The 27,050-nt window shown below is 37.9% G+C and overlaps 2 protein-coding genes and 1 non-coding gene across 3 annotated transcripts in view; 1 reads left to right on the forward strand and 2 right to left on the reverse strand.

Annotated features, from left to right (window-relative positions):
- The window catches only part of YES1 (YES proto-oncogene 1, Src family tyrosine kinase), a 68,485-nt gene that overhangs the window by 10,590 nt on the left and 30,845 nt on the right, over positions 1 to 27,050 (forward strand). The window lies entirely within an intron of this gene.
- On the reverse strand, positions 3,647 to 3,750 carry LOC121475194. Its single transcript, XR_005983662.1, has one exon. It is a non-coding gene; the product is annotated as a U6 spliceosomal RNA (small nuclear RNA).
- LOC121489555 (60S ribosomal protein L23a-like) lies at positions 7,316 to 7,809 on the reverse strand. Its single transcript, XM_041752718.1, has one exon. The coding sequence runs from the start codon at positions 7,784 to 7,786 to the stop codon at positions 7,316 to 7,318; it is 471 nt and encodes a 156-aa protein (XP_041608652.1). The 5' UTR covers positions 7,787 to 7,809.

A 27,050-nucleotide genomic window follows, 5' to 3' on the forward strand; every position in this document is an offset into this window, starting at 1 on the left:
TTATTGTTACACAAATTCCTTACTTTCTGGATGAAAAGTCTCATCTAAAGCTCCAAATGGAAATTTTGTTTGCTACTGATTTACTACAGTGTCAAATTTCATTGACAAAGATTTCCTTAAAGATCTTAGAAGTCTTTTCTTCTTTTCCTTCCTTTTATTTCTTCAGTTGTATCTAAGAATGTACCCTTTGTCCTCTTTTTTTTTTTTTTTTTTTAAGATGTAGTTATTTATTCATGAGAGACACTGAGAGACAGGCAGAGACATAGACAGAGGGAGAAGCAGGCTCCCTGTAGGGAGCCCAAGGCTCAAACGGCTGAGCTACCCAGGCGTCCCCCCTTTGTCCTCTTTAATAAGCTGAAGCATTGTTTTCTTTTAAGATTTTATTTATTTATTCATGAGAGAGAGAGTGGCAGAGACACAGAGGGAGAAGCAGGCTCCATGCAGGGAGCCCAATGCGGGACTCGATCCCCGGTCTCCAGGATCACACCCTGGGCTGAAGGCAGGCGCTTAACTGCTGAGCCACCCAGGTGTCCCTGGAGCATTGTTTTCTAATAGAAATGCTAGGTTGATTTTATAGGATTATTATTCCACGTAGAATATCTATCGTACAACTTTTTTACACATCACTCCCAACAGTTCCATCATTGCCCATGTTTATTAAGTCTACATAAGTATTGGCAGATAGGTTTTAAATTGTTGTGCCAAGTCTAAATGATAAGAGTGGCTGCTACCAGAACGTAAACTCTATGAAGGTAGGGAGGGATCTTTGTTTTGGTTACAGAAGTTATCCCAAGCATCCAGAACAATAGCACAGAGTAAGAGGCACTAATTAAATGCTTTAAATTGTATGACAGTGTAAAAGTCTGCTGGCAGTGTTTGCTTATCATGGGCATGGGAGAAAGAAATGTCAACAAATAGCTAGTTCCTCATTAGAACCTCATGCAGTAACCACAGTTGCTTTTTACTCAGGGCTCCATGGAGTGGCAGGCCTAGAGCTAAACTAGTGGCATCAGTGCTCAGGTTGAATTCAAATAAACATTGTACCTTTTTTTTTTTTTAAGATTTATTTATTTATTTATTCATGATAGATGTAGAGAGAAAAGGAGAGAGGCAGAGACACAGGAGGACGGAGAAGCAGGCTCCACACCAGGAGCCCGACGCGGGACTCGACCCCGGGACTCCAGGATCGCGCCCTGGGCCAAAGGCAGGCGCCAAACCGCTAAGCCACCCAGGGATCCCCTAAACATTGTACTTAAATCTAATGGAGAAACTGAAGTTTGATTTGGCAGTGACTTGTAAGTCTTAAAAAGCAGTAAAAAAAAAAAGTATATACAACAAGGGGATTTCTTTTCTTTATATTTTATTCTTATATCTCTAGCAGCTGTACTTTCCTTTTTTTTTTTTTTTAGATTTTATTTATTTATTCATGAGACACACACACACACACACACACACACACAGAGAGAGAGAGAGAGAGAGAGAGAGAGGCAGAAACAGGCTCCATGCAGGGAGCCTGATGTGGGACTCCATCTTTAGTCCCCAGGATCACGCCCTGGCCTGAAGGCGGCGCTAAACCGCTGAGCCACCCAGGTAGCAGCTGTACTTCTTAAAAACTCTGGCACGCATCAGTTCCTCTTACATTATGTTGAGGTGAATGAGTTACATGCATATATCTGGTTGCAAGTAGAGCTAAGAAAAATAGTCTTTTGGCAGGGCTAACCTCCAGTGACAACCTTAGAAGGGAAAAATGAATTTTTGGTGGAAGAGTAGTTGTTTTTGCCACAGAAGGGGAGAGAAAGTAACCTATCAGTTAAAAAAGTTAGACATCTATATGGAAATATGCTATTTGGTTGTAGAATATTTGAAAGTTGTGGATGAAGATGATACCTTTTTTTGTTTTTAAAGTAAGCGCTGTGGTGAACACCCTCATGACCCCGAGATCAAGAGTTGCATGATTTACTGACTGAGCCAGCCAGCTAGGTGCCCCTGAGATGCTATCTTCTTATTTAACATGTTAGTACAGAAGCAAACTAATTATGATGGAAAAAGTCAAGTATCCCAGCACCTTCTGGAAGTTTGCTTTTTTGCAAGCAGAGCATGTAAAAATACAATTTCATGTTTTAGGTGGTAAAAGAAGCTATAAAAGTATTTGCTGTTTTGAACTTAATTATGGCCAGTAGAAAAAAGTTATATGAAAATTATAGAAAGAACTCTTGGAGTAGGGACCATTTTGTCCTGGGTTTATATTAAAAGTAACAGGAAAAGTAGTTCTGGACTTCAAGAAGATGTATGCCCTGGGCTTTAGGAAATGTATGAAAACCAGTAAGAGTCTGTGATTTCAGATTCTGACACACGGTATACCACCTAAAAGGATGAAAAGTCTAAAAATGTCCCAAACTTTTTATATGAAGAGCTTGAGAAGCACTGTATGTGGGAGCGGGTCAGAGAAGAATTATGGATTGTATCTGCATTTATGTAGTCCTTTTAGTGATTGAGAAATGATAGTAATTAGCAATATCAAAGAATTTGGTAGGAATAGTGGCAGGTTATGATGGAGCTAAAGCCCTACCCCCATCTCATCTCATTACTCCTCACCCCCTTAGCTTCTCCTGCTGGGATTTTTTTTTTCTTCTTCTTCTTCTTCTGCTGTGATTGTTTGATTTTTTTTTTTTTTTTTTTTTATAATGACCAGAACTTTAGTCAGAAGGAGGAACTCATGATAAAGGTCAAATAGAGGAGAAGGTCAAGAACCTCTTAGGATGTTGTCAGAAGATGAATAGGATTTTTAGAATGACTGATACCTAGAAAAAAAAATGACAATGTAGATGATTCTTAGAGATAAATTCAAAGCTAGAAGGAAGCCACAGATGCACAACTTAGGGAAGGTGACATAATAGATAACAGGAAATGCCTAGCATGTCTTCTTTTTATCTCCTGACTTCTGTAACAAGAGGATGCCCTTTAAATTAGAAAAGCTAGGGACACCTGGGTAGCTCAGTGGTCGAGCATCTGCCTTTGGCTCAGGGCGTGATCTTGGAGTCTCAGGATCAAGTCCCACATCGAGCTTCCTGCATGAAGCCTGCTTCTGCCTCTGCCTGTGTTTCTGCCCCTCTCTCTTGTGTCTCCAATGAATAAGTAAATAAAATCTTAAAAAAAAAATTAGAAAAGAGAATAAGAAAGTAGATAATGGCTAAGGGGTCATCTAGCTTCTAGGTCCAGAAGAATTCTGTGTGAGTGTCCTGAAAGACATTTCTGATATAATAGAGAAATAATAGAGAAATCACGGAGACAGGTAGATGTTTCAAAACACACACACACACACACAAACACAAAAAAAACCACATTAAACAATACCTTAAATGGGGTTTGTTTACTTTCATGTCTGTTTCTGGGCTTTCATTCTTTCCCAAATATTGTTTATTCTTGTGCCAATACTACATACATGAATGATGAGGACCATGAAAACAGCAGCAAGAAGAGCAGTTAATGTTCATTGAGTATTGCCTGCATGCCAGTCACAGTGATAAATACTGGATATTTTAAGTAGTTCACTTCTGACAAAATTCTATGAGTTAAGTATTTTTCTTTTGAAAATCTGACTTAAGTATTCTGACATTTAGTAATTTTATTTAATGAAAGGATTTAAAAAAATACAGAATCCTGCACAAATTTGTGTTTCATCATTGTCTACAGGCTGTGCTATTCTTTGCATCTTTCCAGTTTTAGTATATATGCTCTCAAAGTGAGCACTGAGTTTCTTTTTTTAAAGACATTTACTTATTTGAGAGAAAGAGCATGCACACATGTGCAGAGGGAGAGAGAAAAAAAGTTTTTTTTTTTTTTTAAAGATTTTATCTATTTATTCATGAGAGACAGAGAGAGAGAGAGGCAGAGACATAGGCAAAGGGAGAAGCAGGCTCCATGCAGGGAGCCCGATGTGGGACTTCATCCTGGGACTGTGGGATCACGCCCTGAGCCAAAGGCAGATGCTCAACCGCTGAGCCATCCAGGCGTCCCAGAGAGAGAAAATCTTGAGCAGACTCCCTGCTGAGCATGGAGCCAGTCATGAGACTCAGTCTCAGGATCCTGAGATCACGACCTGAGTCAAAATCAAGTCAGGTGCATACTGACTGAGCCATCCAGGTGCTCTGAGTTAGTGTTCTTAATATCTGTATTTTTACAGATGAAGATATAAAGCTGTGAGAAGTTACTTTTTTTTTTTTTAAGTAGGCTCCTCATTCAGCATGGAGTCCAACTTGGTGCTTGAACTCACAAGCCTGAGATCAAGAGTTGAGGTGAAGGGCAGCCCCGGTGGTGGCGCAGTAGTTCAGCGCCGCCTGCAGCCTGGGGTGTGATCCTGGAGACCCGGGTTGAGTCCCACGCTGGGCTCCCTGCATGGGGCCTGCTTCTCCCTCTGCGTCTCCCCCTCTCCCCCGCCCCCGTGTGTCTCTATGAATAAATAAATGAAATCTTTAAAAAAAAAAAAAAAGAGTTGAGGTGAAGAGTCCATCGCTTAACTAAACAACCCCAGGCACCCAAGAAGTTACATTTACTCCTGTACAAGCTAGACATTCCCACCCCCTCCACTTGAAAAACAGTTGCAAATATCATGTCTTATTATTACCCTTAAGTAATACTTTAGCTTTTATTTCCTAAATACAGGGATGTTTTCTTAACTGCAATACAGTGATTAAATTTAGAGATTTTAACAAAGCTATTTTATAATTATCCAATATACAGTTGTAGGTTGAATTGTGTTCTCCCAAAAATAGTTTTGTTTTGGGGATCCCTGGGTGGCTCAGCAGTTTAATGCCTACCTTCGGCCCAGGGTGTGATTTTGAAGTCCCGGGATCGAGTCCCACATCGGGCTTCCTGCCTGGAGCCTGCTTCTCCCTCTGCCTGTGTCTTTGCCTCTCTCTCTCTCTCTTTGTGTCCCTCATGAATAAATAAATAAAATCTTAAAAAAGAAAACAAAACTTTTTTTTAAAGATTTTATTTATTCAGAGGGACACAACGAAGCAGAGATACAGGCAGAGGGAGAAGTAGGCTCCAGGCAGGGAGCCTGATGTGGGACTCGATCTCGGACCTCAGGATCACACCTGCAGATGCTCAACTACTGAGCCACCCAGGCGTCCCTGTCCTTATTCATTTTTTTAAAGAGATTTTATTTGAAAGAGACCACATGTGAGAGAGGGGAGGGGCAGAGGGAGAGAGAGAAGCAGACTCCCCACTGAGTGGGGGAGCCCATGGGGCTCAATCCCAGGACCCCGAGATGATGACCTAAGCCGAAATCAACCTTAACCAACTTAAGGTTGATTATCCAACTGAGCCACCCAGGCACCCCTGTGCTTATTCATTTTGATGCTCAAATTTATTGTTTTTGGTCAGCAAGGTCTTCAAGATGGCCCCATGTACTTTGGTATATTCCCATCATTTTCTGAGTACTACTTTATTTTTTTGGTGTGAGATGTCTCAGGCTCATCTTGTACTTACCTTGCTCTGATTGTTTACTCAAGAAGCATTGATTCCTTTTAGCAGGTATCTATGGTTTTGAATGGTTTGTTTTTAAGGTGTATTTTTATAATTGGCTGTTTTTAGTATGTAAAAGCTATTTCTATATATATTTTGTAATTGTATATAGAATTTTGTATAGAAATTTTGTAATTGCTGTAAGTATTTTGTAATTGGTTTATATAAATCTCTTGTTTATGGGGCACCTGGATAGCTTAGTTGGTTAAGCATCTGCCTTCGGCTTAGATCATGATCCTGGGATCAAGCCCCGCATCCGGCTCCCTGCTCTGCAAGGGGCCTGCTTCTCCCTTTTCTCTGCTTACTACTCCCCCTGCTTGTGCTCTCTCTGTCAAATAAAATCTTAAAAAAAAAAAATCTATGTTTTTGATGGTACTTCGCTTAATTTTTCTAGTTTTTTTTTCCATATAAATAATCATGCATAAATAATTATTCTGACCCAACTCATTTCTAATATCCATCTTATTTGGTATGTTATCTAATTGCATTGTTTAGTACTTTCAGAACAGGTCAAAGTATTATTATAAATTTAGTAAGACTGTTTCTAAGGTTTGCCATTAAGCCATGATGCCAGAGTTTATTTGAGCTTTAGCTCTAGATATATAATAGAAGGATTCTTATATATATATTTTTAAAGATTTTATTTATTCATTGAGAGAGAGAGAGAAAGAAGGAGCAGGGGGAGGGGCAGAAGCAGGGAGCTTCAGGGATTGTGACTTGAGTTGAAGGCAGATGCTTAACTGACTGAGCCACCCACTCTAGGATTTTTCTATTTCTGTGTCATGTTTCATCTTACTAAGTAGGAGTGGATACTGACTTAATTTTTAAATTTATTTTGAAATAGATAACTTTTCTTATTTTTTAATACTATGAATTATGAATAGACATCCTAATACAAAACTGTCCTTATGGGGATCCTTGGGTGGCTCAGCAGTTTGGTGCCTGCCTTTGGCCTAGGGCATGATCCTGGGGTCCCGGGATCGAGTCCCACTTCGGGTTCTGTGCGTGGAGCCTGCTTCTCTCTCTGCCTGTGTCTCTGCCTCTCTCTCTCTGTGTGTGCCTCTCATGAATAAATAAATAAAATCTTTTAAAAAAAAAAACCTATCCTTAGATTCTGAGAATAAACTACATATTTTTTTAGTAGAGAAGTACACAACAGTGGTTATGAGCACTGTCCAGTATAGTAGTGAAGGGGGAAAAAAAAACAAGCTGAAGGAGAACTCTGTTTCCTCTGTACAGTACCCACAGAATACTCTGGTTAACAGACATACGGGTTTTTTCCCATACCAGCTAATTTAACCAACACCAGCTGGGTGTTCTTTAGTTCAATTCTGACACTATTTACCTGGAGTTAGCATTAGATCCTACAGATTAAAAGCTCAGTTTTTCAAGACTGCTCCCTTACCCTCAATCTCAAGTGCCAGTTGCAAATAATGGATTCTCAGATTGCCCACAGCTTCTATCCAGCAAGGTTATGAATTGGGAGTTCCAGCAACTCCCTCCTCAGGTTTGATAATTTGCTAGAATGGCTAACAGATCTCTGGAAAACAGTTGATTTACGAGATTAATGGTTTATTACAAAAGAATACAACTCAGGAACCACCAGGTGGAAGAGATGCATAAGGCAAAGCATGTGGGAAAGGGCATGAATTTCCAGGAAAGCCACCCTTCTAGCACCTCCCAATGTTCACCAACCTGGAAGGTCTTTGAGCCCTTTCAGTTAGGATTTTTTTTTTTTTTATGGTGAAAAAATTTATATTTAGATTTATAGCCGGCTGGACTCAGTTTAGATGATCCCAATTTTGTTGGCAACATCCAAAGCATCATAGTCAGGAGCCACTCGAACATATGCTTTCTTCTCTCCATCAGGCCTGATCAAGGTGTTGACCTTGGCCACATCAGTGTCATAGAGCTTCTTCACAGCCTGTTTGATCTGGTGCTTATTGGCCTTGACATCCACAATGAACACAAGTGTGTTGTCTTCTGTTTTCTTCATGGCTGACTCAGTAGTTAAGGGGAACTTGATGATGGCATAGTGATCAAGCTTGTTTCTCCTGGGGGCTCTCTTTCGAGGATATTTGGGCTGCCTTCGGAGACTCAGGGTCTTGGGTCTTCGGAATGTAGGTGACGTGCGGATCTTCTTTTTTTTTTTGTGACTGTGCACGCCTTTCAGCACCGCTTTCTTAGCTTTCAAAGCCTTTGCTTTGGCTTCAGCTTTGGGAGGGGCAGGGGCTTCCTTCTTCGCCTTCGGCGCCATCTTCGTGAAAAAATCAGTTAGGATTTTTATGGACTCTTCTTTACATAGAAATAGCTGGTTAAATCACTGACTGTTGGTTATTAGCTTAACCTCCAGCTTCTTTTCCCTTCCATGAAATGAGAGTGTACAGTGGGCTGAAAGTCCTAACCACCTAATCATGCATGGTTGGTCCTCTGGTGACCAGCCCCCTACCCTTAGGGGCTTTCCAGAAATCACCATATTAACATAAACTCAGATGTGGTTGAAAGAGACTTATTATGAGGATCAAAAGGTGTTCCTTTTACCACTTAGGGAATCCCAAGGGTTTTTAGGAGTTCTATGTCAGCTCATTGGCTCTAGCATTCTTCTGGTACCTATTCTTCTGGGTTATGAGTGGTTGGGAAGCAGGTATTTTGATAACCCAGAATATCTGTTGAAACAGTACTACAACCAAGAAAATTGCATTCACTAAAAGACAAATGGCCTCTACCTATCTGTTAGGTTAAATCTTTATATCAAAAGGTTAGAAAAATTGAAGGACCAGTTAGATATGTTTTAAGATGAGAGAGTAGAAAAGCTACATTATTTTATTCTTTGTGCTGCGTTTTCAGGGCTGTCCTAGACTCTAAATCTGAAAAACAAAACATTGTTGACCAAAACATCAGTGATCAAATATGGTGGGAGAGGAGAGAATGCTGCTGCTGGTCCTTGGTGGTTATAGAATACAAGGGATTTTCAGTGCAGTTACTTCTCGGGAAGACTAATTAGCTAGTGACTAAGTAGTACTTATATTTGCTAGCTATGCAAGAAAGGATTCCTGAGCATAGGAAGAAAGAGATTTACCTTACTGAGAACGTCTTCACTAGATCTTGCCCTTGTTCCCCCAATTTTTTGGCTCTATCAGTATTTGGCTATCACTAAAAAGATAAGGAAGCTTTTTCTTGAATGCTTTGGAAGAGATTAAAGAGCATAGGATTAATTTATTCATGTGTCAGAAAATTTAATTTACCCATGAAATACATACTGTTTTAATGTTTTTTGGAAAAGGTTTGAAGTATTTTCATACTTGTTGATTTCTTTAGGTTCTTTGAGCTAATTTTATTAATTTCTATATGTCTAGATACTCATCCTTTTCATCTAGTTAAAATTTTATTAGGGTGTTATACAAAGTTCCCTTTTGTGGTCTTTTCAAATCCTCAAAGGCTTTAGCACTCTTCTTAGACCTAATACTATGTTTTTTGTTTTGTTTTTTGATAAGATTAAATCTAGCAATGTATTTCACTGATTTTTATTTGTAAACCATATTTATTTGAATTTTTTATTATAATAGTGAAAGAACAGAAAAAAGAAAAGTTAATGAATTAGAAACAACAGAAAAGGAAATTTCATTATGATTTACAAATACTCCTTTTTGGGTTTTTTTCTGGCTTTTATTTTTTAATTCCTTTTTGGTAGTAAATGTGTAAGGCTATGAATTTTGCTCTGAATATAGCCTTTACTGCAGCTCACTTATGAGGTAGAAAGTTGTTATTCTTTTTATTTTATAACTTAGTCTGTTTCTTCTTTGACACAAGTGTTGGATCATGAAAAAGCTTATATACTCATTTAGGAAAACTTGGGGACATTTTTTTTTTTTTAAATCTTTACACCTAATGTGGAGCTGGAACTCATGACCCTAAGACCAAGAATTGCATGCTCTATCAACTGAACCAGTCAGGTGCCCCAAACAGAACATTCTTGTGTTATCATTTCCTTAGGTTTTATAGCATGTATTCTGTTGTCAATACGCAATAAATGATAAAAACATCAAAAAATTGTTCCAGTCAGAAGTAATGTATTCATGTATATATGGATGATTTAAATAGATTTCAATATCTATTCTCCAAACCAGAAATTCTATAAAATGTGGGCCATAATTATATGACAAATGTTGATATAATTATTAAGTTAAGCAAACTTTTTTACATACTTGCTCTGAGCAAGCAAATACTGCTAATATGTTAAGATTCTGGTAATAGCATAAGGTAGTTATTGGAGAGTAAAAAAAAATTCTTAGTTGGAAACTTCCACTCCTCTGAGAAACCTTGAAAATCAAACATGTTTTATTTTTTATTTTTATTTATTTTTGTTAAGATTTTGTTTATTCATGAGAGACACACAGAGAGAGGCAGAGACATAGACATAGACAGAGGGAGAAGCAGGCACTTTGCAGAGAGCCGGATGCAGGACTAGATCCCCGGACCCCGGGATCACAACCTGAGCCAAATGCAGATGCTCAACTGTTGAGCCACCCAGGCGTCCCAAACATGTTTTTTTTAATAAGACTTTAGAAAATGTTTTATATTCACATAGTTTTACATGTCTTTAAAAAATGCTATCAGGATTCAATAGTACAGAGGTAAGGAATAGTTCAGAAATATTGTACCAAGATTTTGGCTTTAATTCTTAAAGTTATGCTAAGGAACTCAAATAAGTGATCATTCTTAGCTCAGGGTAAAAGGCTTATCATACAATATGAAGGTAGAAGGAATGAAAACATCAGGTTTTCTTTAATTGAGAACTTGATCTTTTAATGCAACAGCTTTATCAGACTAGAACATTCACACAATTTCCACAGTAATTTTTTACTTCATACTATTTCCACAGTAATTTTTTACTTCAGAAAGTAAAAGTAGGCAACTTCATATTCTTTGGAGATTCAAATTATAGATGGAATGAAGTTCTTCAGAACATATGTCAAGCAGATATATTTGTTTTTGTGATACAGATACAGTCCATGGAGCTCAATTATTTAAAAATTTGATATGTATCAAATTCTTTTTTTCCCCATAAAATTTAATTCATTCAAGTATCTATAATATTTCTTTTTTTTAATCTATAATATTTCTACATGGAAATAATAGATGTTGCTAAGTAATAAGCAATGCAAAAACTAATATTATCAATTGCTTTTGCCACCTTGAATTGATAAGATGATGTCAGAGGTATCTGGAAATGGTCACTGTGCATTTTGCCTTTCTAATATAGCTGCTGTTTTCTTCTCACCCATTTTATACTGACATTTGAGGTTAGAGCAGTTTTTGAAGTCATAGCATTGTCAAGTCTTAGAGCTTAAAGGGGATGTAGGTAATTATTAAATTAATCTGATATGTTAATTTACTGTGGGTTGAATTAATTTTTTTTGAATTAATTTTTTAAATCTTAAGTACAGTATTTTTATCTATACTCCCTTCAGTTAAAGGAGCCAGATTCAAACATTAATTTTTTGGCAAATATTTATCTTTTGGGTTAAGTTGTAAACATTGATTAGGAAAGGATTTGTAATTCATTTCAACAAACTTCAAAAGAAAAAACAAGGCACCGTGTTAATTAATTGAACTTTTTAGGAGATAAAAAGGAAACTCTACTCTTTTTATTAGCTAAATATGCTACTACAGACCTGTAAGGAATTTTGTATTGGAGGCTTAAAGTTCAATGGCATTTCAAGAAAAGAGAAACAAACATTCAGGGAAAGCGTGGCAGAGGTGGGATTTGAGTATGTTTTGAAGGATAAATAAAATGTACATTGCAGAGGAACAATAATATGAACAAAGACACAAAGAAGATGGCAAAGGCAAGATTCTTTTTTTTTTTTTTTTTGGCAAGATTCTTTTTGGTTATAGTGTGCTTCTAGCACAGGAATATATGTGTGTCTAGCATAGGACTAGGGATCAGTCACATACTTAAAAGTGGTGGCTTTCAAATTTCACTGTTGCTACTCATCACCTGGGATGTCTGTTGAAATGTAGACTCCTATATTCTACCTCTAGAAATTCGAATTCAGTAAACCAAGACTGAGAGCCAAGAATCCATTTGTTAAATAAGTACCTGAGATTATTGTAGGGACACATTTGTACAACTTGAAGCTTTAAACGTGTTCTTTTTGACACTAGTAAACTACTGGAGTTCTGGAATCTTACTGCCTCATTTGCTATGTGACCTTGGACAAGTAACTCCGTGTATCCGGTTCTGCATCTGTAAATATGAAGAGTAACAGTAATTATTTTTAGGATATTTTGAGACTTAAATGGGATAAGCCATTTTAAGTATTAAGCACAGTGGCTATAATGTAGAAATTGCTCAGTAAAAGTCATCTGTTTTGTAGCTATTGTCATCTAAGAAAAATATATATATTTTTTACTAGATTATAAGTCAGTTCATTAGTTTATTCTACCCTACTTGCTTAATTAGACTACTTGGTATACTACCTTCTGTTTACTTCCGTCCTTTACCTGTTTATTCATCAAAACGCTTTGAAATGTAGTGAATGCGTACATTATTAAATATACATATAAAATATGAATGTCGTACTTGTTCTCAATTTGCTCACATTGGTTTTTATTTTAGTATTCGGTAATGAAATACATGGTTAGCAAATTCAGTACTTTTCCTGCTTGAGGCAAAGCAATAGAACAATTCATTTGAATGAATGTTAATTCACTTAAAAATGCAAAAGTGGTATGAATATTGTTGGGGGTTTCAAGTCATTTAAAGATATAATTTAACAATAGAATAGGTACCCTGGGTGGCTCAGTTGGTTAGGTGTCTGCCTTCAGGTCATGATCCTGGAGTTTGGGAATCAAACCCCACAATGGGCTTCCTTTTCAGTGGGGAGTTTGCTTCTCCCTCTGTCCCTCACTCTGCCTGTGCTCTCGCTTGCTCTCTAATAAATAAAATCTTTAAAAAACTAAAAATAGAACAAATAAGATATACTTTTAAAGGTACAGCATCTTAGATTTTTCTTTTAAAAATTTGTTATTGGAGGGAAATTTTTTTTAGAGGGAAATTTGACAGTACATATCACAACTTTTTTTTTTTGAAGATTTTATTTATTTGGGATCCCTGGGTGGCTCAGCGGTTTAGCGCCTGCCTTCAGCCCAGGGCGTGATCCTGGAGTCCCGGGATCCCTGCATGGAGCCTGCTTCTCCCTCTGCCTGTGTCTCTGCCTCTCTCTCTCTCTCTATGTGTGTGTCTCATGAATAAATAAATAAAATCTTAAAAAAAAAAGATTTTAATTATTCATGAGAGACACACAGAGAGAGGCAGAGACACAGGCAGAGGGAAAAGCGGGACCAGACCCTGGGATCACGCCCTGAGCCAAAGGCAGATGCTCAACCACTGAGCTACCCAGGTGCCTCTGTATCAAAACTTTAGAAAAGCATCAACTTTTGATGCCTAGAAATCTTCCCTATCGAAGTGTTTATATACAGTCAGTTGTCATTTTTTGCAAGAGTTATGTTTTAGAAAGTCACTGTGAACACTGAATTAGTGAATACTGACTCCTTGCTCGTAGAGGAGTTACAAGGTTAGGTTCCAGTGAGCCTCTGGTTACAACATTTTTGTCAACTGATCAATTTATCTTGTCCCATTTGTGCTTCTGTTCCATATGTAATATTTAATGTATACTGTTGATTCATTAATATTGAACTCACAGCACTATAACTGATGTCCAAGTGAAGCTTATATAATGTATTTTCTGTGAGGCACACCATAGCCTTCTTGGTTTACGGTACCCTAGACAGCACTTGGGAATTGACACCTGGGAGCCATTTTAAACAGTAACATCACCAATAAAACACAAAGTGACACTAGATAGACTGCTGAAAGGACACCTGTTTATGGTATGAGAGCCTCATTTGACATGAGCTGGGGACATGTGGATCTGTCAACTTAAATTTTCACAGCTCTGCGCATATGTGCAAATGACCACATAAAACGACATGAGCCTTGATTTGGGTGTTTATAAATCTTAATAGAGTAGGCTAACTCACAAATAATTCACTCAAATTAAGTATTCATAGCAATTCAGCACCTTTCTCCAGGGAAGGAAAAAAAGAAAATCCCTCCATGTTTGGTGGTGTAACAAAGAAGGAAGTCACCCATGTACTCACCCAAAGTCTCCCATCTTTAAATCCCTGATAATTTTGGTAACTGCTCCTGAGACCTGTCAAATTCTCATTAGGGTGTCTTTGAAGAACAGTTGGGTCCAGTGCCTTCCAAACAGGTTTATGCCAACCACAGTCCTGTTACCAGAATTCAGGCCTTTTACAAAGCTTTGTCTCCTTCCAGATACTTAGAACAAGGCCAGCTTTACTCTTTTCTTTCTGCCCCCCAAGGCTAGTGCTTCAGAGGCTTGATAAGGGAAGAGGAAGATGGTATCTCTTATTGGCTTATTTCCCTCTAAGACCTAGTTAGATGAGTGAGTTCATTCAGTTGACTCAACCACTTTGTTTTACTTTGAGAGCTAAATAAATTAAACCATTCTCCTAATTTAGAAAAATTATGTTCCTTAGTACCTAATTAACTAACATATGATACATTTTGAGCCAAAACATGCTCACTGTCTAAACCATAACATTATAATTTTGGTAGCCTATTTATTACAAATATAGGCACTGTGATAGGCAGAATTATGGCTTCCCAAAAAAATCCACATCTAATTCACAGGACCTGTGAATGTATTAGGTTACATAGCTGAGGGGAATTACAGTTGCTGATGGAATTAAGGTGGCTAAGTAACTGATTTTAAAGTACGGAGAATTAGCCTGTATTATCTAGGTGGGTCCAGTTTAGTAACAAGGGTTTTTAAGAGTGGAAAAGGAAAGCAGAAGAGTCAAAGAAATGTAACAGGCAGAAGCTTAGCCATGCAGCATTGCTGGCTTTGAAGATGAAAAGACTATTCCATGAGCCAAGGAATGCAGGCAGCTCTCAGAAGTTGGAAAAGGCAAGAAAACGAATTCTCTAGGAGAGAATGCCATCCTGCTGACACCTTGATTTTAGCCTAGTGATACCAATGTCAGGCTTCTGAATGGTAAGGTAATAAATTTGTGTTGTTTAAATCTACTAAGTTGTTTTTTTTTTTTTTTAAGATTTTATTTATTCATGAGAGACAGAGAGAGAGAGAGAGAGCGAGAGAGAGAGAGAGAGAGAGAGAGAGGGGCAGATCACAGGCAGAGGGAGAAACAGGCTCCATGCAGGGAGCCCGACCTAGGACTCGATCCTAGGTCTCCAAGATCATGCCCTGGGCTGAAGGTGGCACTAAACCACTGAGCCACCTGGGCTGCCCAAGTGTTGTTGTTGTTGTTGTTTTTTTAAGATTTTATTTATTCATGAGAAATAGAGGCAGAGACACAGGCAGAGGGAGAAGCAGGGTCTCTACAGGGAGACTGATGTGGAACTTGAACCCAGGACCCCGGGATTATGACCTGAGCCCAAGGCAGACAATCAACCACTGAGCTACCCAGGCATCCCTAAATCTACCAAGTTTGTGACAGTTTGTTATGGTAGCAATAGAAATAGGTAATTTGTTTTGGCTGAAGTTGAAGTAGAAAACAGACAAAAAAAAAAAAAAAATCCAGACAAAAATCTGAGTTCATTCTACCTCTGGCTCTGTCTGTTACTAGCTTTGTGACATAGAACCAAGTTACTTAATCTCAGGTTTTAATTTCCTTATTTATAAAACAGGAGTAATGCATGTATGTTCAGTAGTTGCTGTCTGAATTAGTGCATCCAACACCTTTTTTTTTTTTTAAAGATTTTATTTATTCGTAAGAGACAGAGACATAGAGGGAGAAGCAGGCTCTATGTAGGAAGCCCAGTATGGGACTTGATCCGGGACTCCAGGATCATGTCCTGAGGCAAAGGCAGACGCTCAACTGCTGAGCCACCCAGGCGTCCCAATCCAACACCTTTTTACTTTATATCTGTTATCTAAATTTTGTTTTATTTTATTTATTTATTTATTTTTAAGATAGGCTCCACACCCAGTGTGGAACCCAACGTGGGGCCCAGTATGGGGCTTGAGGTCAATACCTGAACTGAGATCAGTAGTTGGATGCTACTGACTGAGCCACCCAGGTGCCCCACATCTGTTATTTAAATTTTAATATAGTGAGCATGGAGGAAATTAAAAACTTTCTCTTAATACAAGAAGAAGTTAGAAAATTCTGTTTAGGGGATCCCTGGGTGGCGCAGCGGTTTAGTGCCTGCCTTTGGCCCAGGGCGCAATCCTGGAGACCTGGGATCGAATCCCACATTGGGCTCCCGGTGCATGCCTGTGTCTCTGCCTCTCTCTCTCTCTCTCTCTCTCTCTCTCTCTCTGTGTGTGTGACTATCATAAATAAAAGAAAAGAAAAGAAAAGAAAATTGTGTTTAATGTCCTCTGGACACTTAAAATTGTAAGAAAAGTTTTGGCCATATATATGACACATATATGACAAAATGTGTCTCAAAATTGTCAAAAAATTGGCATTCTTTGCCAATAAGAAATTTGGGAAGACTCAGTTAATAATTTAGCATTCCTGCTTTCTTTAATGAAATAATTTATGTTTATTATTAAAGGAAACAGCTAAAAAACATTTTTTTTAAAGGTTTTATTTGTTCATGACAGAGAGAGAGAGAGAGAGAGAGAGAGAGGCAGAGACACAGGCAGAGGGAGAAGCAGACTCCATGTAGGGAGCCCAATGTGGGACTTGATCCCAGGACTTCAGGATCACGGGCTGGAGGCAGGCGCTAAACCGCTGAACCACCCAGGGATGCCGCTAAAAAACTTTTTAATTGTATATTACAAATATTAATGTCAGGTGAAAAATTAACCAGTAAGTGGTATGTGTAGAAACTTAGATACATTTGTATAGAGGCAGAGAAGTAGATAAATTAACTCACTTCTTACTGTTTTATGCTGTTTTTTCCAATTCAACTAAGTTGAGCTCTCAGATTTAGTTTTATTATAACATTGGATTTATACTTATTGTATAGAGATCTGTAAAAGGTTATATGATGATTTTTTCCCAGATGTTTTTTCTACTTTATTATTTTTTTTTTTAATATTTTATTTACTCATGAGACAGAGAGAGAGAGAGAAAGAAAGAGGCAGAGACACAGGCAGAGGGAGGAACAGGCTCCATGCAGGGAGCCTGACGTGGGACTCGATCCCCAGTCCCCAGGATCACGCCCTGGGCTGAAGGCGGCGCTAAACCGCTGAGCCACCAGGGCTGCCGTGGTTTTTCTACTTTATATAAAGTTTTCTGTTCAGTTTGGAACAAGATATGAGGAAGGCATTTAGAGAGTGCTAATCCAAATTTTAAAAGATGTTTTTGAGATATTTTCCCACCTCTCTTTGGGTTTCTAGCTAAAGGTGTGCTGTATAATTTGAAACTTTCTTAGAATGTCCTTAAGTCTTTTTTTAATTAATGTATATAAAAAAGTATAACTTTGTAGTCTGTCTTACATCATTAGCTGTTCAGATCACAAGTTCGGGGAGTTAAAGAGGATAATCCTTTTTACATGTGTGTTGATGTCACATTTTCCATTCATATATAAAAATCAGAGAAGTTTAACTTAAAACTTGATGAATTACTAATATAGTCTTACCATGGCTAATTCACTTAAGTAAAATAATTCTTGTGAAACATTAGTAGCATTTACTTAATGGGTGAAGTAGTAAGCCCCTAGTGTTTTGATTGCCTAGACTCTCTTATTTTCTAAGATCTTCCCCATCTGCCATGTTTTGATGGTGATGCCACTGGCTGGAGGGGTCCAGGCTAGAAGTCCTGTAGGAATTTGTGGAGTTCATACTTAGAATCACTCTAAAATGAAGATCTGTAACTCTGGAACTATTGGCAGCCATGTAAAGAGTCGAAAAAGCCATTTTGCCATTGGAGAGAAAAAGGACGCAGATGAACAGGGTAGCAGAGGTGAAAGGTTGGAGAGAGAGTGAAACAAACAGACAAAGGGGAAGGAGGAGAGAGAGATCAGTAAGTAGGAAGGGGAGGAGGAGATGGGGAAGACAGGTCTGGAAGTGGGACAGACAGAAGGACCAGGAAAAACAAATAAATATGCTTTCTGTTATTTAAGTTCTTGGTTCTAGTCTTTCCCTATGACTAAATTCAATGAGAAATTCCTGTATGCTTTATAAAAATTTTTCTTTTTGCTTCAGCTACCATTAGTCAAATTCTGTCCTTGTGGGGCACCTGGGTGGCTCAGTGGTTGAGGGCTGCCTTTGGCTCAGGTTGTGATCCTGGAGTCCTGGAATTGAGTCCCACATCAGGCTCCCTGCAGGGAGCTGGCTTCTCCCTCTGCCTATGTCTCTGCCTCTCTGTGTGTCTCTCATGAATAAATAAAATCTTAAAAAAAAAAAATTCTGTCCTTGTAGCTAGAAGAGTCTTAACCAATGCAGATACATGGCTTTGTTCGAGTATGTGTTAGCTACTCTCCATATAATGTCAGTTAATTGTCACAACCTTGCAAGATACATATTATTAATCCTGGGGGAAAAAAAGGAGCTTTGGGTTTCAGAGCAATTTAAGTAATTTGATAAAGGAGCACAGTTAGCTAATAAATGACAGAACCAGGATTGAAATTCAGGTCTTACTCCAAAGCTAGTTCTTAACTCATTCACTCTAAAAATACTGGATGTTAGCTGTGGGGTAGATAGTAGGCCAAGCTACAATAGAGACAAAAAATTTGCTGTCCCAGAGTTTACAGTTCAGAGGAAGATAGAGACAAACAAGCAATGACAATTCAGGGTAGTAAATGGTTGGGGGAGGGAATAAAATATGCTGTAAGAGTACTTGAGAATTCAGGGAAGATTCCTTGAATCTTTAAGCTAAGACCTGAAGGTTGGGTAGTCTTAAGTCAAGCATAAGAAAAGGTAGTTTTTTGTTTTTTTTTTTTTTTTTGAAAAAGTAGGTTTTGCCAAGTATGTATGAAAAGAACCATGGTGTGTTTAATATGAGAAACATAGAATGCAGGAGATGAATGGAAAGAGATATCAGAAGAGGTTAAAAAAAAATCATGCAGAGCCTTCTATTTCATGTTAAGGTGTTTTAGGAGCAAGAGGGAATTAGGGCCATTGAAGGCTCCTGTTAACCTTTATAACTGTCAGTTATTTTGACCAGGAAAATGGATTTATTCGGGTATAGCAGAGCATTGCAATTTGAGACACCATGGGCAAGTCGAGATCAAAAGAGAAGAGTATTACTTTGTAGAGAAAAGGAGAAAGTTGGAAGTTGAACAAAAGTCCTTTAGGGAAAATTGAGACTTCAGAGTGGTGAGATTTCTCATTGGCTGAGTTGTATTTTCTTATTGGCTGAGCTTGTTGCTGAGCAAGGAGAAATTCTTCTTTCCTCCCGTTGGAGAAGTAGGCTTCCTGTTGGAAGTGAGAGGTCTGTCTTTTCCTATTGGGGCCCACAATGGGGGAAAAGCTGTAGGGCATGAGAACTCCCCCTTCTGGCCTCCCAATTCCATTTGAAATGAGGTTTCCTTTATTCATTTTCACATTCCTAATCAGATTTTCTTTGTAGAAGACACATCTTCACACTACAACCAGAAAAGATGGAAAGAGGGCATCCTGGGTGGCTCAGCGGTTTAGCGTTGCCTTCAGCCCAGGGTGTGATCCTGGAGACCTTGGATTGAGTCCCACTTCGGGCTCCCTGCATAAAGCCTGCTTCTCCCTCTGCCTGTGTCTCTGCCTCTCTCTTTGCATCTCTCTGTGTCTCTCATGGATAAATAAAAAAATAAAATAAAGACGGAAAGACTGTAACATAAGAGGTATGGAGGTCAGTTAAGGAAGCTTTTGCATTAATACAAATGATTAGTAGCCAAGTGAGGTAGTAATTTAATTGGAGAAGTAGAAGAATTTTGGAGATTACAGGGTAGTGTGGTCAGCTCCTGGTGACTGATTAGATATATGGAGTATGAGTTAAAAATGACTCTCAGGAGTCTAAGGTAGTGTCTACTTACCATTAATTGAAACATGGGTAATAGAGAAAGAAGAGTGGGTGTTGATGGGAAAGATGACAGATCCCATTTTGGAGACAGTAAATTTGAGATTCTTGGAAGGTGTTAACAGTGGCTGCCCAGCTAAAAGCCAGTTAAAAGAGACTCATAGTGAGTGGGTATTTTGGCAAAACTAGAACTAATTTTTCATCTTCTATGTTTCTGGGAGAGAATGCCTGTAGGTATATATATAATAAGTTTTGATATTTTAGAAGATCTGAGACTTCTTCTGTTAATTTAAAAAAGTAAAACCATGTTCTCTTCCAACAAATTGCTAGAAAGTCATTGCTTGCCTTTGCCCTTCTACTTTACAATTACTACTATTCTGTAGACTGTAGAGGAAAAAAGAGGCCTATTTTTTTAAATTTATTTTTTAAAGATACTATTTATTTGAGATGGAGAGTGAGAGAAAGAGCATCAGCAGAGGGGAGGGGCAAAGGGAGAAGTGGAAGCAGGCTTCCCACTGAGCAGGGAGCCCAATGTGGGACTCGATCTCAAGACCCTGGGATCATGACCTGAGTCAAAGGCAGACGCTTAACCAGGTGCCCAGAAAGAGGCCTATTTAAAGGCAAAATCAGTATTTAACATACCCATTTACCTAGTAGATATCCAGACAGTTATATTGGCATTGATTTTGACTGAAACAGGCTAAAATTGAACAACAAACATTTAAATACCTAGTGTACACCAAAACCATACTTTTTTATTTATTGATGACAGGATAGAATTTTCTTAAAGTTAAAAAAATTAAAAAACCTTTTAACATTTGGCAATTAAAATTTTGAAGCAGATATTTAATTTGTATCAAATTCTAGCAAAATAAACTACATATAATAATATATCATCTTGGGATGCCTGGGTGGCTCAGCAGGTTGAGCATCTGCCTTTGGCTTGGGGCATGATCCCGGCATTCCGGATCGAGTTCCACATCGGGCTCCCTGCATGGAGCCTGCTTCTCCCTCTGCCTATGTGTGTGTGTGTCTCATGAATAAATAATTACAATCTTAAAAAAGTATATATATCATCTTGCTTGTGAAAAGGGTATTAGGTAGGAAAATAAGCTAAAAAGTACAATATTTTAAAGGAACATGGGACGCCTGGGTGGCTCAGCGGTTAAGCGTCTGCCTTTGGCTCAGCGCATGATCCTGGGGTTCCAGGATCGAGTCCCACATCGAGCTCCCTGCATGGACCCTGCTTCTCCCTCTGCCTGTGTCTCTGCCTCTCTCTCTCTCATGAATGAATGAATGAATGAATGAATGAATAAAATCTTTAAAAAAAGAAACATTTGTTGTGCTGGCTTTGGCAGCACATATACTCAAAATGTGTTTATAACTTCTGTACATCTAAAATTTCAAAATAAAGTTTTTTTATAACTGGAAAAAAGTGTTTTTAGATAATATGAACAGATTACATTCTTGGATATCAGTTAAAACTTAAAAAAATTTTTTTTACTCCTATTACTAGAAATAGTAGCTTGAGTATGAGAGGCAAGGTCATACCTTCTGCTAATTCCTGAGAAAAGGCTAGTGGTTGAACAGAGTACAAGACCAAAAAGGTATCAAAGGTATCAAAGATCAGAAAGATTCCTAGTTTCTGAGAACTGTAACAGATTAAACTGATTACTTCTTGCCTTATTTCCCAGCTCATGTCCAGCTATGCTCCCCTTCACTTGATTGATGTAACTTACTTTGGTTTTTGAAGCACATCTGACTACTCCTTGCTTTTTACTTCTATTGCTGAAAGCTCCTTCTCCCCAAATCTTCTGTGTTAATTTCATGTGTACAGTTGTATATTCCATTTATATACCAATTAAATGTTTAAGTTTTAAGTCTATTAGCTAAAGCATACATTGAAAGTCAAGGTATTATTACAGCAAAAGCATGATGGGAATAAAGTAAATACGCAATTTTGAGGAAAATTAAAGACTTTCAGGTCAATTTAATAACCTTTCTAAAAATGAGTGTGTATCCAGTTTCTTTTGCTCTTTAGTCTTAAGGAGATAAAACGGGAGGGGTATATACATTTTTAAATAGTTGCATGATATGTTAAGTTTTAAAATTCTCAACTAAAGAAGAATCCAAACAGTGCCTGAGGAGCATTTAATTGACTTTACGACTTGAAAATAGTATCTAATTATTTACTCTAATAGCAGGTATAAAGTCTTGGTAAAGAAGTAGTAGATAAAGTGTGAAAATCAGAGGATAAAATTTTTAAGATACGTATAAAATTGGCTTTTTTCAAAAGTTGACTGAATTTGTAGAGGGAATGATGCCTGGTAAGTATTTACAAGTGTTCTACTAACAAACTGTTTTTTTTTTTTTTTTTTTTTAACAAACTGTTTTTAATGATTGCCTAAAGTGGCCAGAAGTAGCTAACTTTTACCTGGAGGCTTCATAACTCAGATCTATTCCATGTTTAATATAATTGGTTTTTAAAAATCTTGGGACTTTACATTAATTCATAAGTGATTTTTTTTATTACAATTCCTAATATAATACATTTTAGGTATTCTTTATATATATCTTACATTAGGTCTTATGGCTGATCTGATGCCAGATTTCGTTAAAGAAACCATAAGGAACCATGAGGAATTTAGAACGATTGGGCTTACTTTTTCTTTAAGGTGAATTGTTGGTATATCTAAAATGAAAAAAAAAAAAAAAAAGTAGAAAATTGCTATCAGTGAGCCCTGCAAGCTCAGTTTTCCATTGCTCACATTTTCTGTTCTGTTCTCCTTTGACTCTTGGAAAATTAAGTTCTTTGTTTGCTTTTATAAGACAAAGTGCACGCCCTTTAGTAGTCTGCTGTTTCCTCCTTTCCATCTATGTTTTCTATTCTTTCCTAGTCCTGCTTGCCCTTTGTGCTTTATGCTAAAGGGAAGAGATTTAAAAATGAAAGTTGAAGAAAAATCCTCCTTTATGTTTATGGTCTGTAGAGCATTATGACCTGTGGAGAACTGATCATTTCAAATCTTATGATTAATTCTATAAATTTATTTCTTTGGGATTTCTTACAGATTTAAAACTTAGTTGTAAACTGGAGCTATTTGGGCAAAATGACATACTAGGGCTCCCTCTTCCCCTGGATACAGCATATAATAATTGCTCAGCTTGCTAGAGGTAGTTTACAGATACAATGTAGATGTGTTTTTTTTTTAACAGTTCAAAGGTATGTTAAGTTATCTGAGAAATATTAATCACTGTTAATAAGGCAACATGGTCATGGTGCAGAGGGGTGGGGTACTGTTTTTAGTTAGACTTGTATTGTAGGTGGGGCAGTGAAGCTGACTGCCAATAGTGTATCATGTTTGTAACATTTTCTAAAGGCTAATGTTTAGTAACTTAATCAAAGAACACAGAAAGCTTTCCTAGAGGCTCTGTATGGGTAGAGGAGAGAAGGTAACTCAGAAGACAGCCTCAACTCCTAGAGTAAGTCAATCTCCCCAGGCCTCACGTTCCTTATATGATGTAGAGATTATCCTTATTCTTTTGCTGGTAACATACTAGGATTATTGTGGGATCAAATTAAGTAATAAAGTACTTTGGAAACAAAGCATCGTCAAAGTATACATTTTTTTAAAAAGATTTTATTTATTTATTCTTGAGAGACCTAGAGAGGCAGAGACATAGGCAGAGGGAGGAGAAGCAGGCTCCCTGCAAGGAGCCCAATGTGGGACTTGATCTGGGGACTCTGGGATCACACTCCGAGTCAAAGGCAGACACTCAACCGCTGAGCCACCCAGGTGTCCCATATATAAAATATTTTTAAAACGAAATACCTCAACACACTGCACAGTGTGTTACCTGGTAATGATTGAGCCAGATGCATTAAAAAATATATCAAATTTGCTCCAGCTCTACTAGTCACACTGTAACAAAGCAGGTTCAATATAGGCAGTTCTGCTATATGACCACGTACATATATGTATAAAGTTGAAAAACATTTTTTTCTGACCTTTGGAATTGATGTTAGGAAATGGTTGGAAAGGGATCCCTGGGTGGCGCAGTGGTTTAGCGCCTGCCTTTGGCCCAGGGCGCGATCCTGGAGACCCGGGATCGAGTCCCACGTCGGGCTCCCAGTGCATGGAGCCTGCTTCTCCCTCTGCCTGTGTCTCTGCCTCTCTCTCTCTCTCTCTCTCTCTCTCTCTCTCTGTGTGACTATCATTAAAAAAAAAAAAAAAAAAAAAAGGAAATGGTTGGAAAACCTGCAAGTATTTATAGAATTTTTGCTATGGTTGGCCCTTTGGAGGGAAACAACTTGTTGGGTTGTTGGATAGATTATTCAGGGCCACATTTCAATTCAGTAATTTATTCTTTCAACAAAAATGAAATTAATGTTCATATATCTAAAGTAGTTTAATTAGAAGGAAATATAAGATACTTGCAAGACTCCTTGGTAGCTCAGTCGGTTAAGCGCTTAACTCTTGATTTTGGCTCTGGTTATTGTTGGAGTCGTGAGAGAAAGCTCCTTGTCAGGCTACACACTCAGTATGGAGTCTATTTGAGGTTCTCTTCCTCCCTCTCCCTCTACCCCTCCTGCATTCACGGGCACTTTCAATAAATAAAGTCTTTTTTAAAGATTTTATTTTATTTATTCATGAGAGATACAGAGAGGCAGAGACACAAGCAGAGAGAGAAGCAGGCTCCATGCAGGTAGCCTGATGTGGCATTCGATCCCAGGATTCCAGGATCATGCTCTGGGCCAAAGGCAGGCGCTAAACCGCTGCGCCATCCAGGGATCCCAATAAAGTCTTTTTAAAAAAAGAAAACCTTGTGACATATGCTCTGTTCCCTGTTGCTATTTATTCTGGCCTCTTCTTTCTTCTTCTTCTTCTTTTATATTGTACTTCAGCACCGAACTCTGTGGTTTCAAAATCCACTTTGTTTTCTCTTGTCTGTGTGCTTTTGAACATGCTGCTATTTCCACCTAAAACACAGTTTTTGATTTGTGTAGTTAACTTCTAATTGGCTTTTTTGTCTTCCCTAGCCCTAAGTCTGTATTTTGGAATTTGAACAGTGTTGGGGAAAGCAGGTTAGGAAAGTAAATTGGGGAAATTAATCTGGAATACCTCTATAAATATTTATAAAAGTCTTTATAAATCTTTACTTTTAAGATTATTAGGTAGTCAACATGTTAGAAACGCTTTTGGTAGAATTAGAGGTTGAGTATCACCATAAATTGCCAAAATGTGAAGCAGAATTGTAGAAATGGAGGTGATCTGAAGACAGACAAAATAAGCATTTATTGAAAAATTTATTGATGCTTATTATGTTCTTAGCTTTATTCTAAGGGAATAGAGGAGTGAAGGTGATAAAAATTCCACTCCTCTAATATTTAGAAAATACAAAGAATGCCGATAGATCATAAGAAAAAGAAAACCCTATAGAAAAATGAACAAGGGATCCCTGGGTGGCGCAGCGGTTTGGCGCCTGCCTTTGGCCCAGGGCGCGATCCTGGAGACCCGGGATCGAATCCCACATCAGGCTCCCGGTGCATGGAGCCTGCTTCTCCCTCTGCCTGTGTCTCTGCCTCTCTCTCTCTCTCTGTGACTATCATAAATAAATTTAAAAAAAAAAAAAAAAAAAAAAAGAAAAATGAACAAGTCTTGAACAGACCTCTCATAAAGGAGAATGGCCAGTAAACATGTAAAGGCTCTCATATCATTAGTAATTGTGAATGTAAAGTTAAAATCACAAGAGACCACCATACATCCATCAGACAGATTGAAAATGCTAAGTACTTGTGAAGATGTGAAAATGGTAACTCTCACACTCTGCTGTTGGGAGTATAAGCTGGTACAGCCACCCTGGAAAACTGTCCAGCAGTGTATACCCTGTGACCCAGTAATCTATCTACTGCAAGGCATATTTCCAGTACAATGGTTGCTGTCAGTATGTTTCCTGATCTGAGTGATGAGTTACATTGGTATTCTGTTTCTGCTAATTCATTGAGGTGTACATTTGTATGTGTTATACTTAATACTTTTTTTCAATTTTCCCATTCTTATATTCTGGAGAGGGGAGCTCTCTCATTATCAAAATCATCACCATGATAGCAAACATTAATGAGTTATATATGCCAGGTACTGTTTTAGGTGCATTACAGATAACTCCTCAATTCCAGGAGGCTTACTTTTATTATCCTCATTTTATAGTTGAGGAAACTGAGACACAGAAAGGTTGAGTAGCTTGCCAAAGCTCACACAGCTAAGTGGTGGACAGTCATATGAGAAATAGTAAGGACCCATTTTACTTCTCTGTTCCTGAAAACTTGCCTCTTCAGCAAAACTGTTAATATTTTTAGTTCCACACTTTTTCTTGCCCATTATCCAGGGAAAATGAGAAAGTAGTTCAGGTGTGTTGAGGAATCAAGGTAAAACTTTGCATATACATTTGACCCTTGAACAATTTAGGGGTTTGGAGTGCTGAGCCCCCACACAGTCAAATTCATGTATAACTTTTGAATCCCCTAAAACTTAACGACTGATAGTCTACAATTAACCAGGAACCTTAACAATAACACAAATAGTTAACACATGTTTTGTATGCTACATGTATTAAATGCTGTATTTTTACAATAAAGAGAAAATGTTAATATCATAAGGAAGAGAAAATATTTACAGTACTCTAAAAAACCTGTGTATAAGTAGACCTGTGCAATCAAACCTGTGTGGTTGGAGTCAACTTGTATTAACCTGATTTTAGCACAAAAATTTATTTCAATTTGAAAGGTTTTCACTCTACATTTTGCTAAAATGTGCATCTGTATAGCTAAGAGCAAGAATTTATGCTAAACAGAATAGTCATGATGGTACCTTCTAGACTCACAGTCATTAAAGGAGAACCATGGAGTAAGCACCTGATGGCTAAACCATAATTGGTCAGCAAGTTAGGGCTTTTGCTTTTATTCTCCTTCATATCATTGCAAACTTGGACAAATCAAGCAGTGGCTGTGGGAAATTGCGGGAACCTGGATAGACCACAAATGAATCAAAATTATAAGTAAGTAGAAGTTATGAGGTAGGGAACAGCTATCCCAGTAGAGCAAAAGAGCTGGTTAAAGCATCAGGAGCACTGAAATAGAGATGCTGAATCCAGGAAGTAATAAGCTCCTAGCAATAAAGCAGTGATAACGTACTGTCAAGATACGCATTCAAACTGAAACACCAGCCTTTGGTGATTAATCTGTATGATCACATTGTTCTGTAGTTTCTGACTTATGAGATTTTTTACCTTCTGCCCATTACCATTTTTATCTTTAGATTAAAACCCTTTCTTGAGTTCAGAACAGTTTTCCGTGCATTAAGCTAAGTATAAATTTCATTTTTTTTTTTTTAAATTTCATTTTTAAAAGATTTTATTTATTTATTCATTGTGACAGAGAGAGAGGCAGAGACACAGGCAGAGGGAGAAGCAGGCATCATACAGAGGGCCTGATGTGGGACTCGATCCAGGGTCTCCAGGATCAC

This window comes from Vulpes lagopus, chromosome 1 (genome assembly GCF_018345385.1).
Source record: "Vulpes lagopus strain Blue_001 chromosome 1, ASM1834538v1, whole genome shotgun sequence".
NCBI lineage: Eukaryota > Metazoa > Chordata > Mammalia > Carnivora > Canidae > Vulpes > Vulpes lagopus.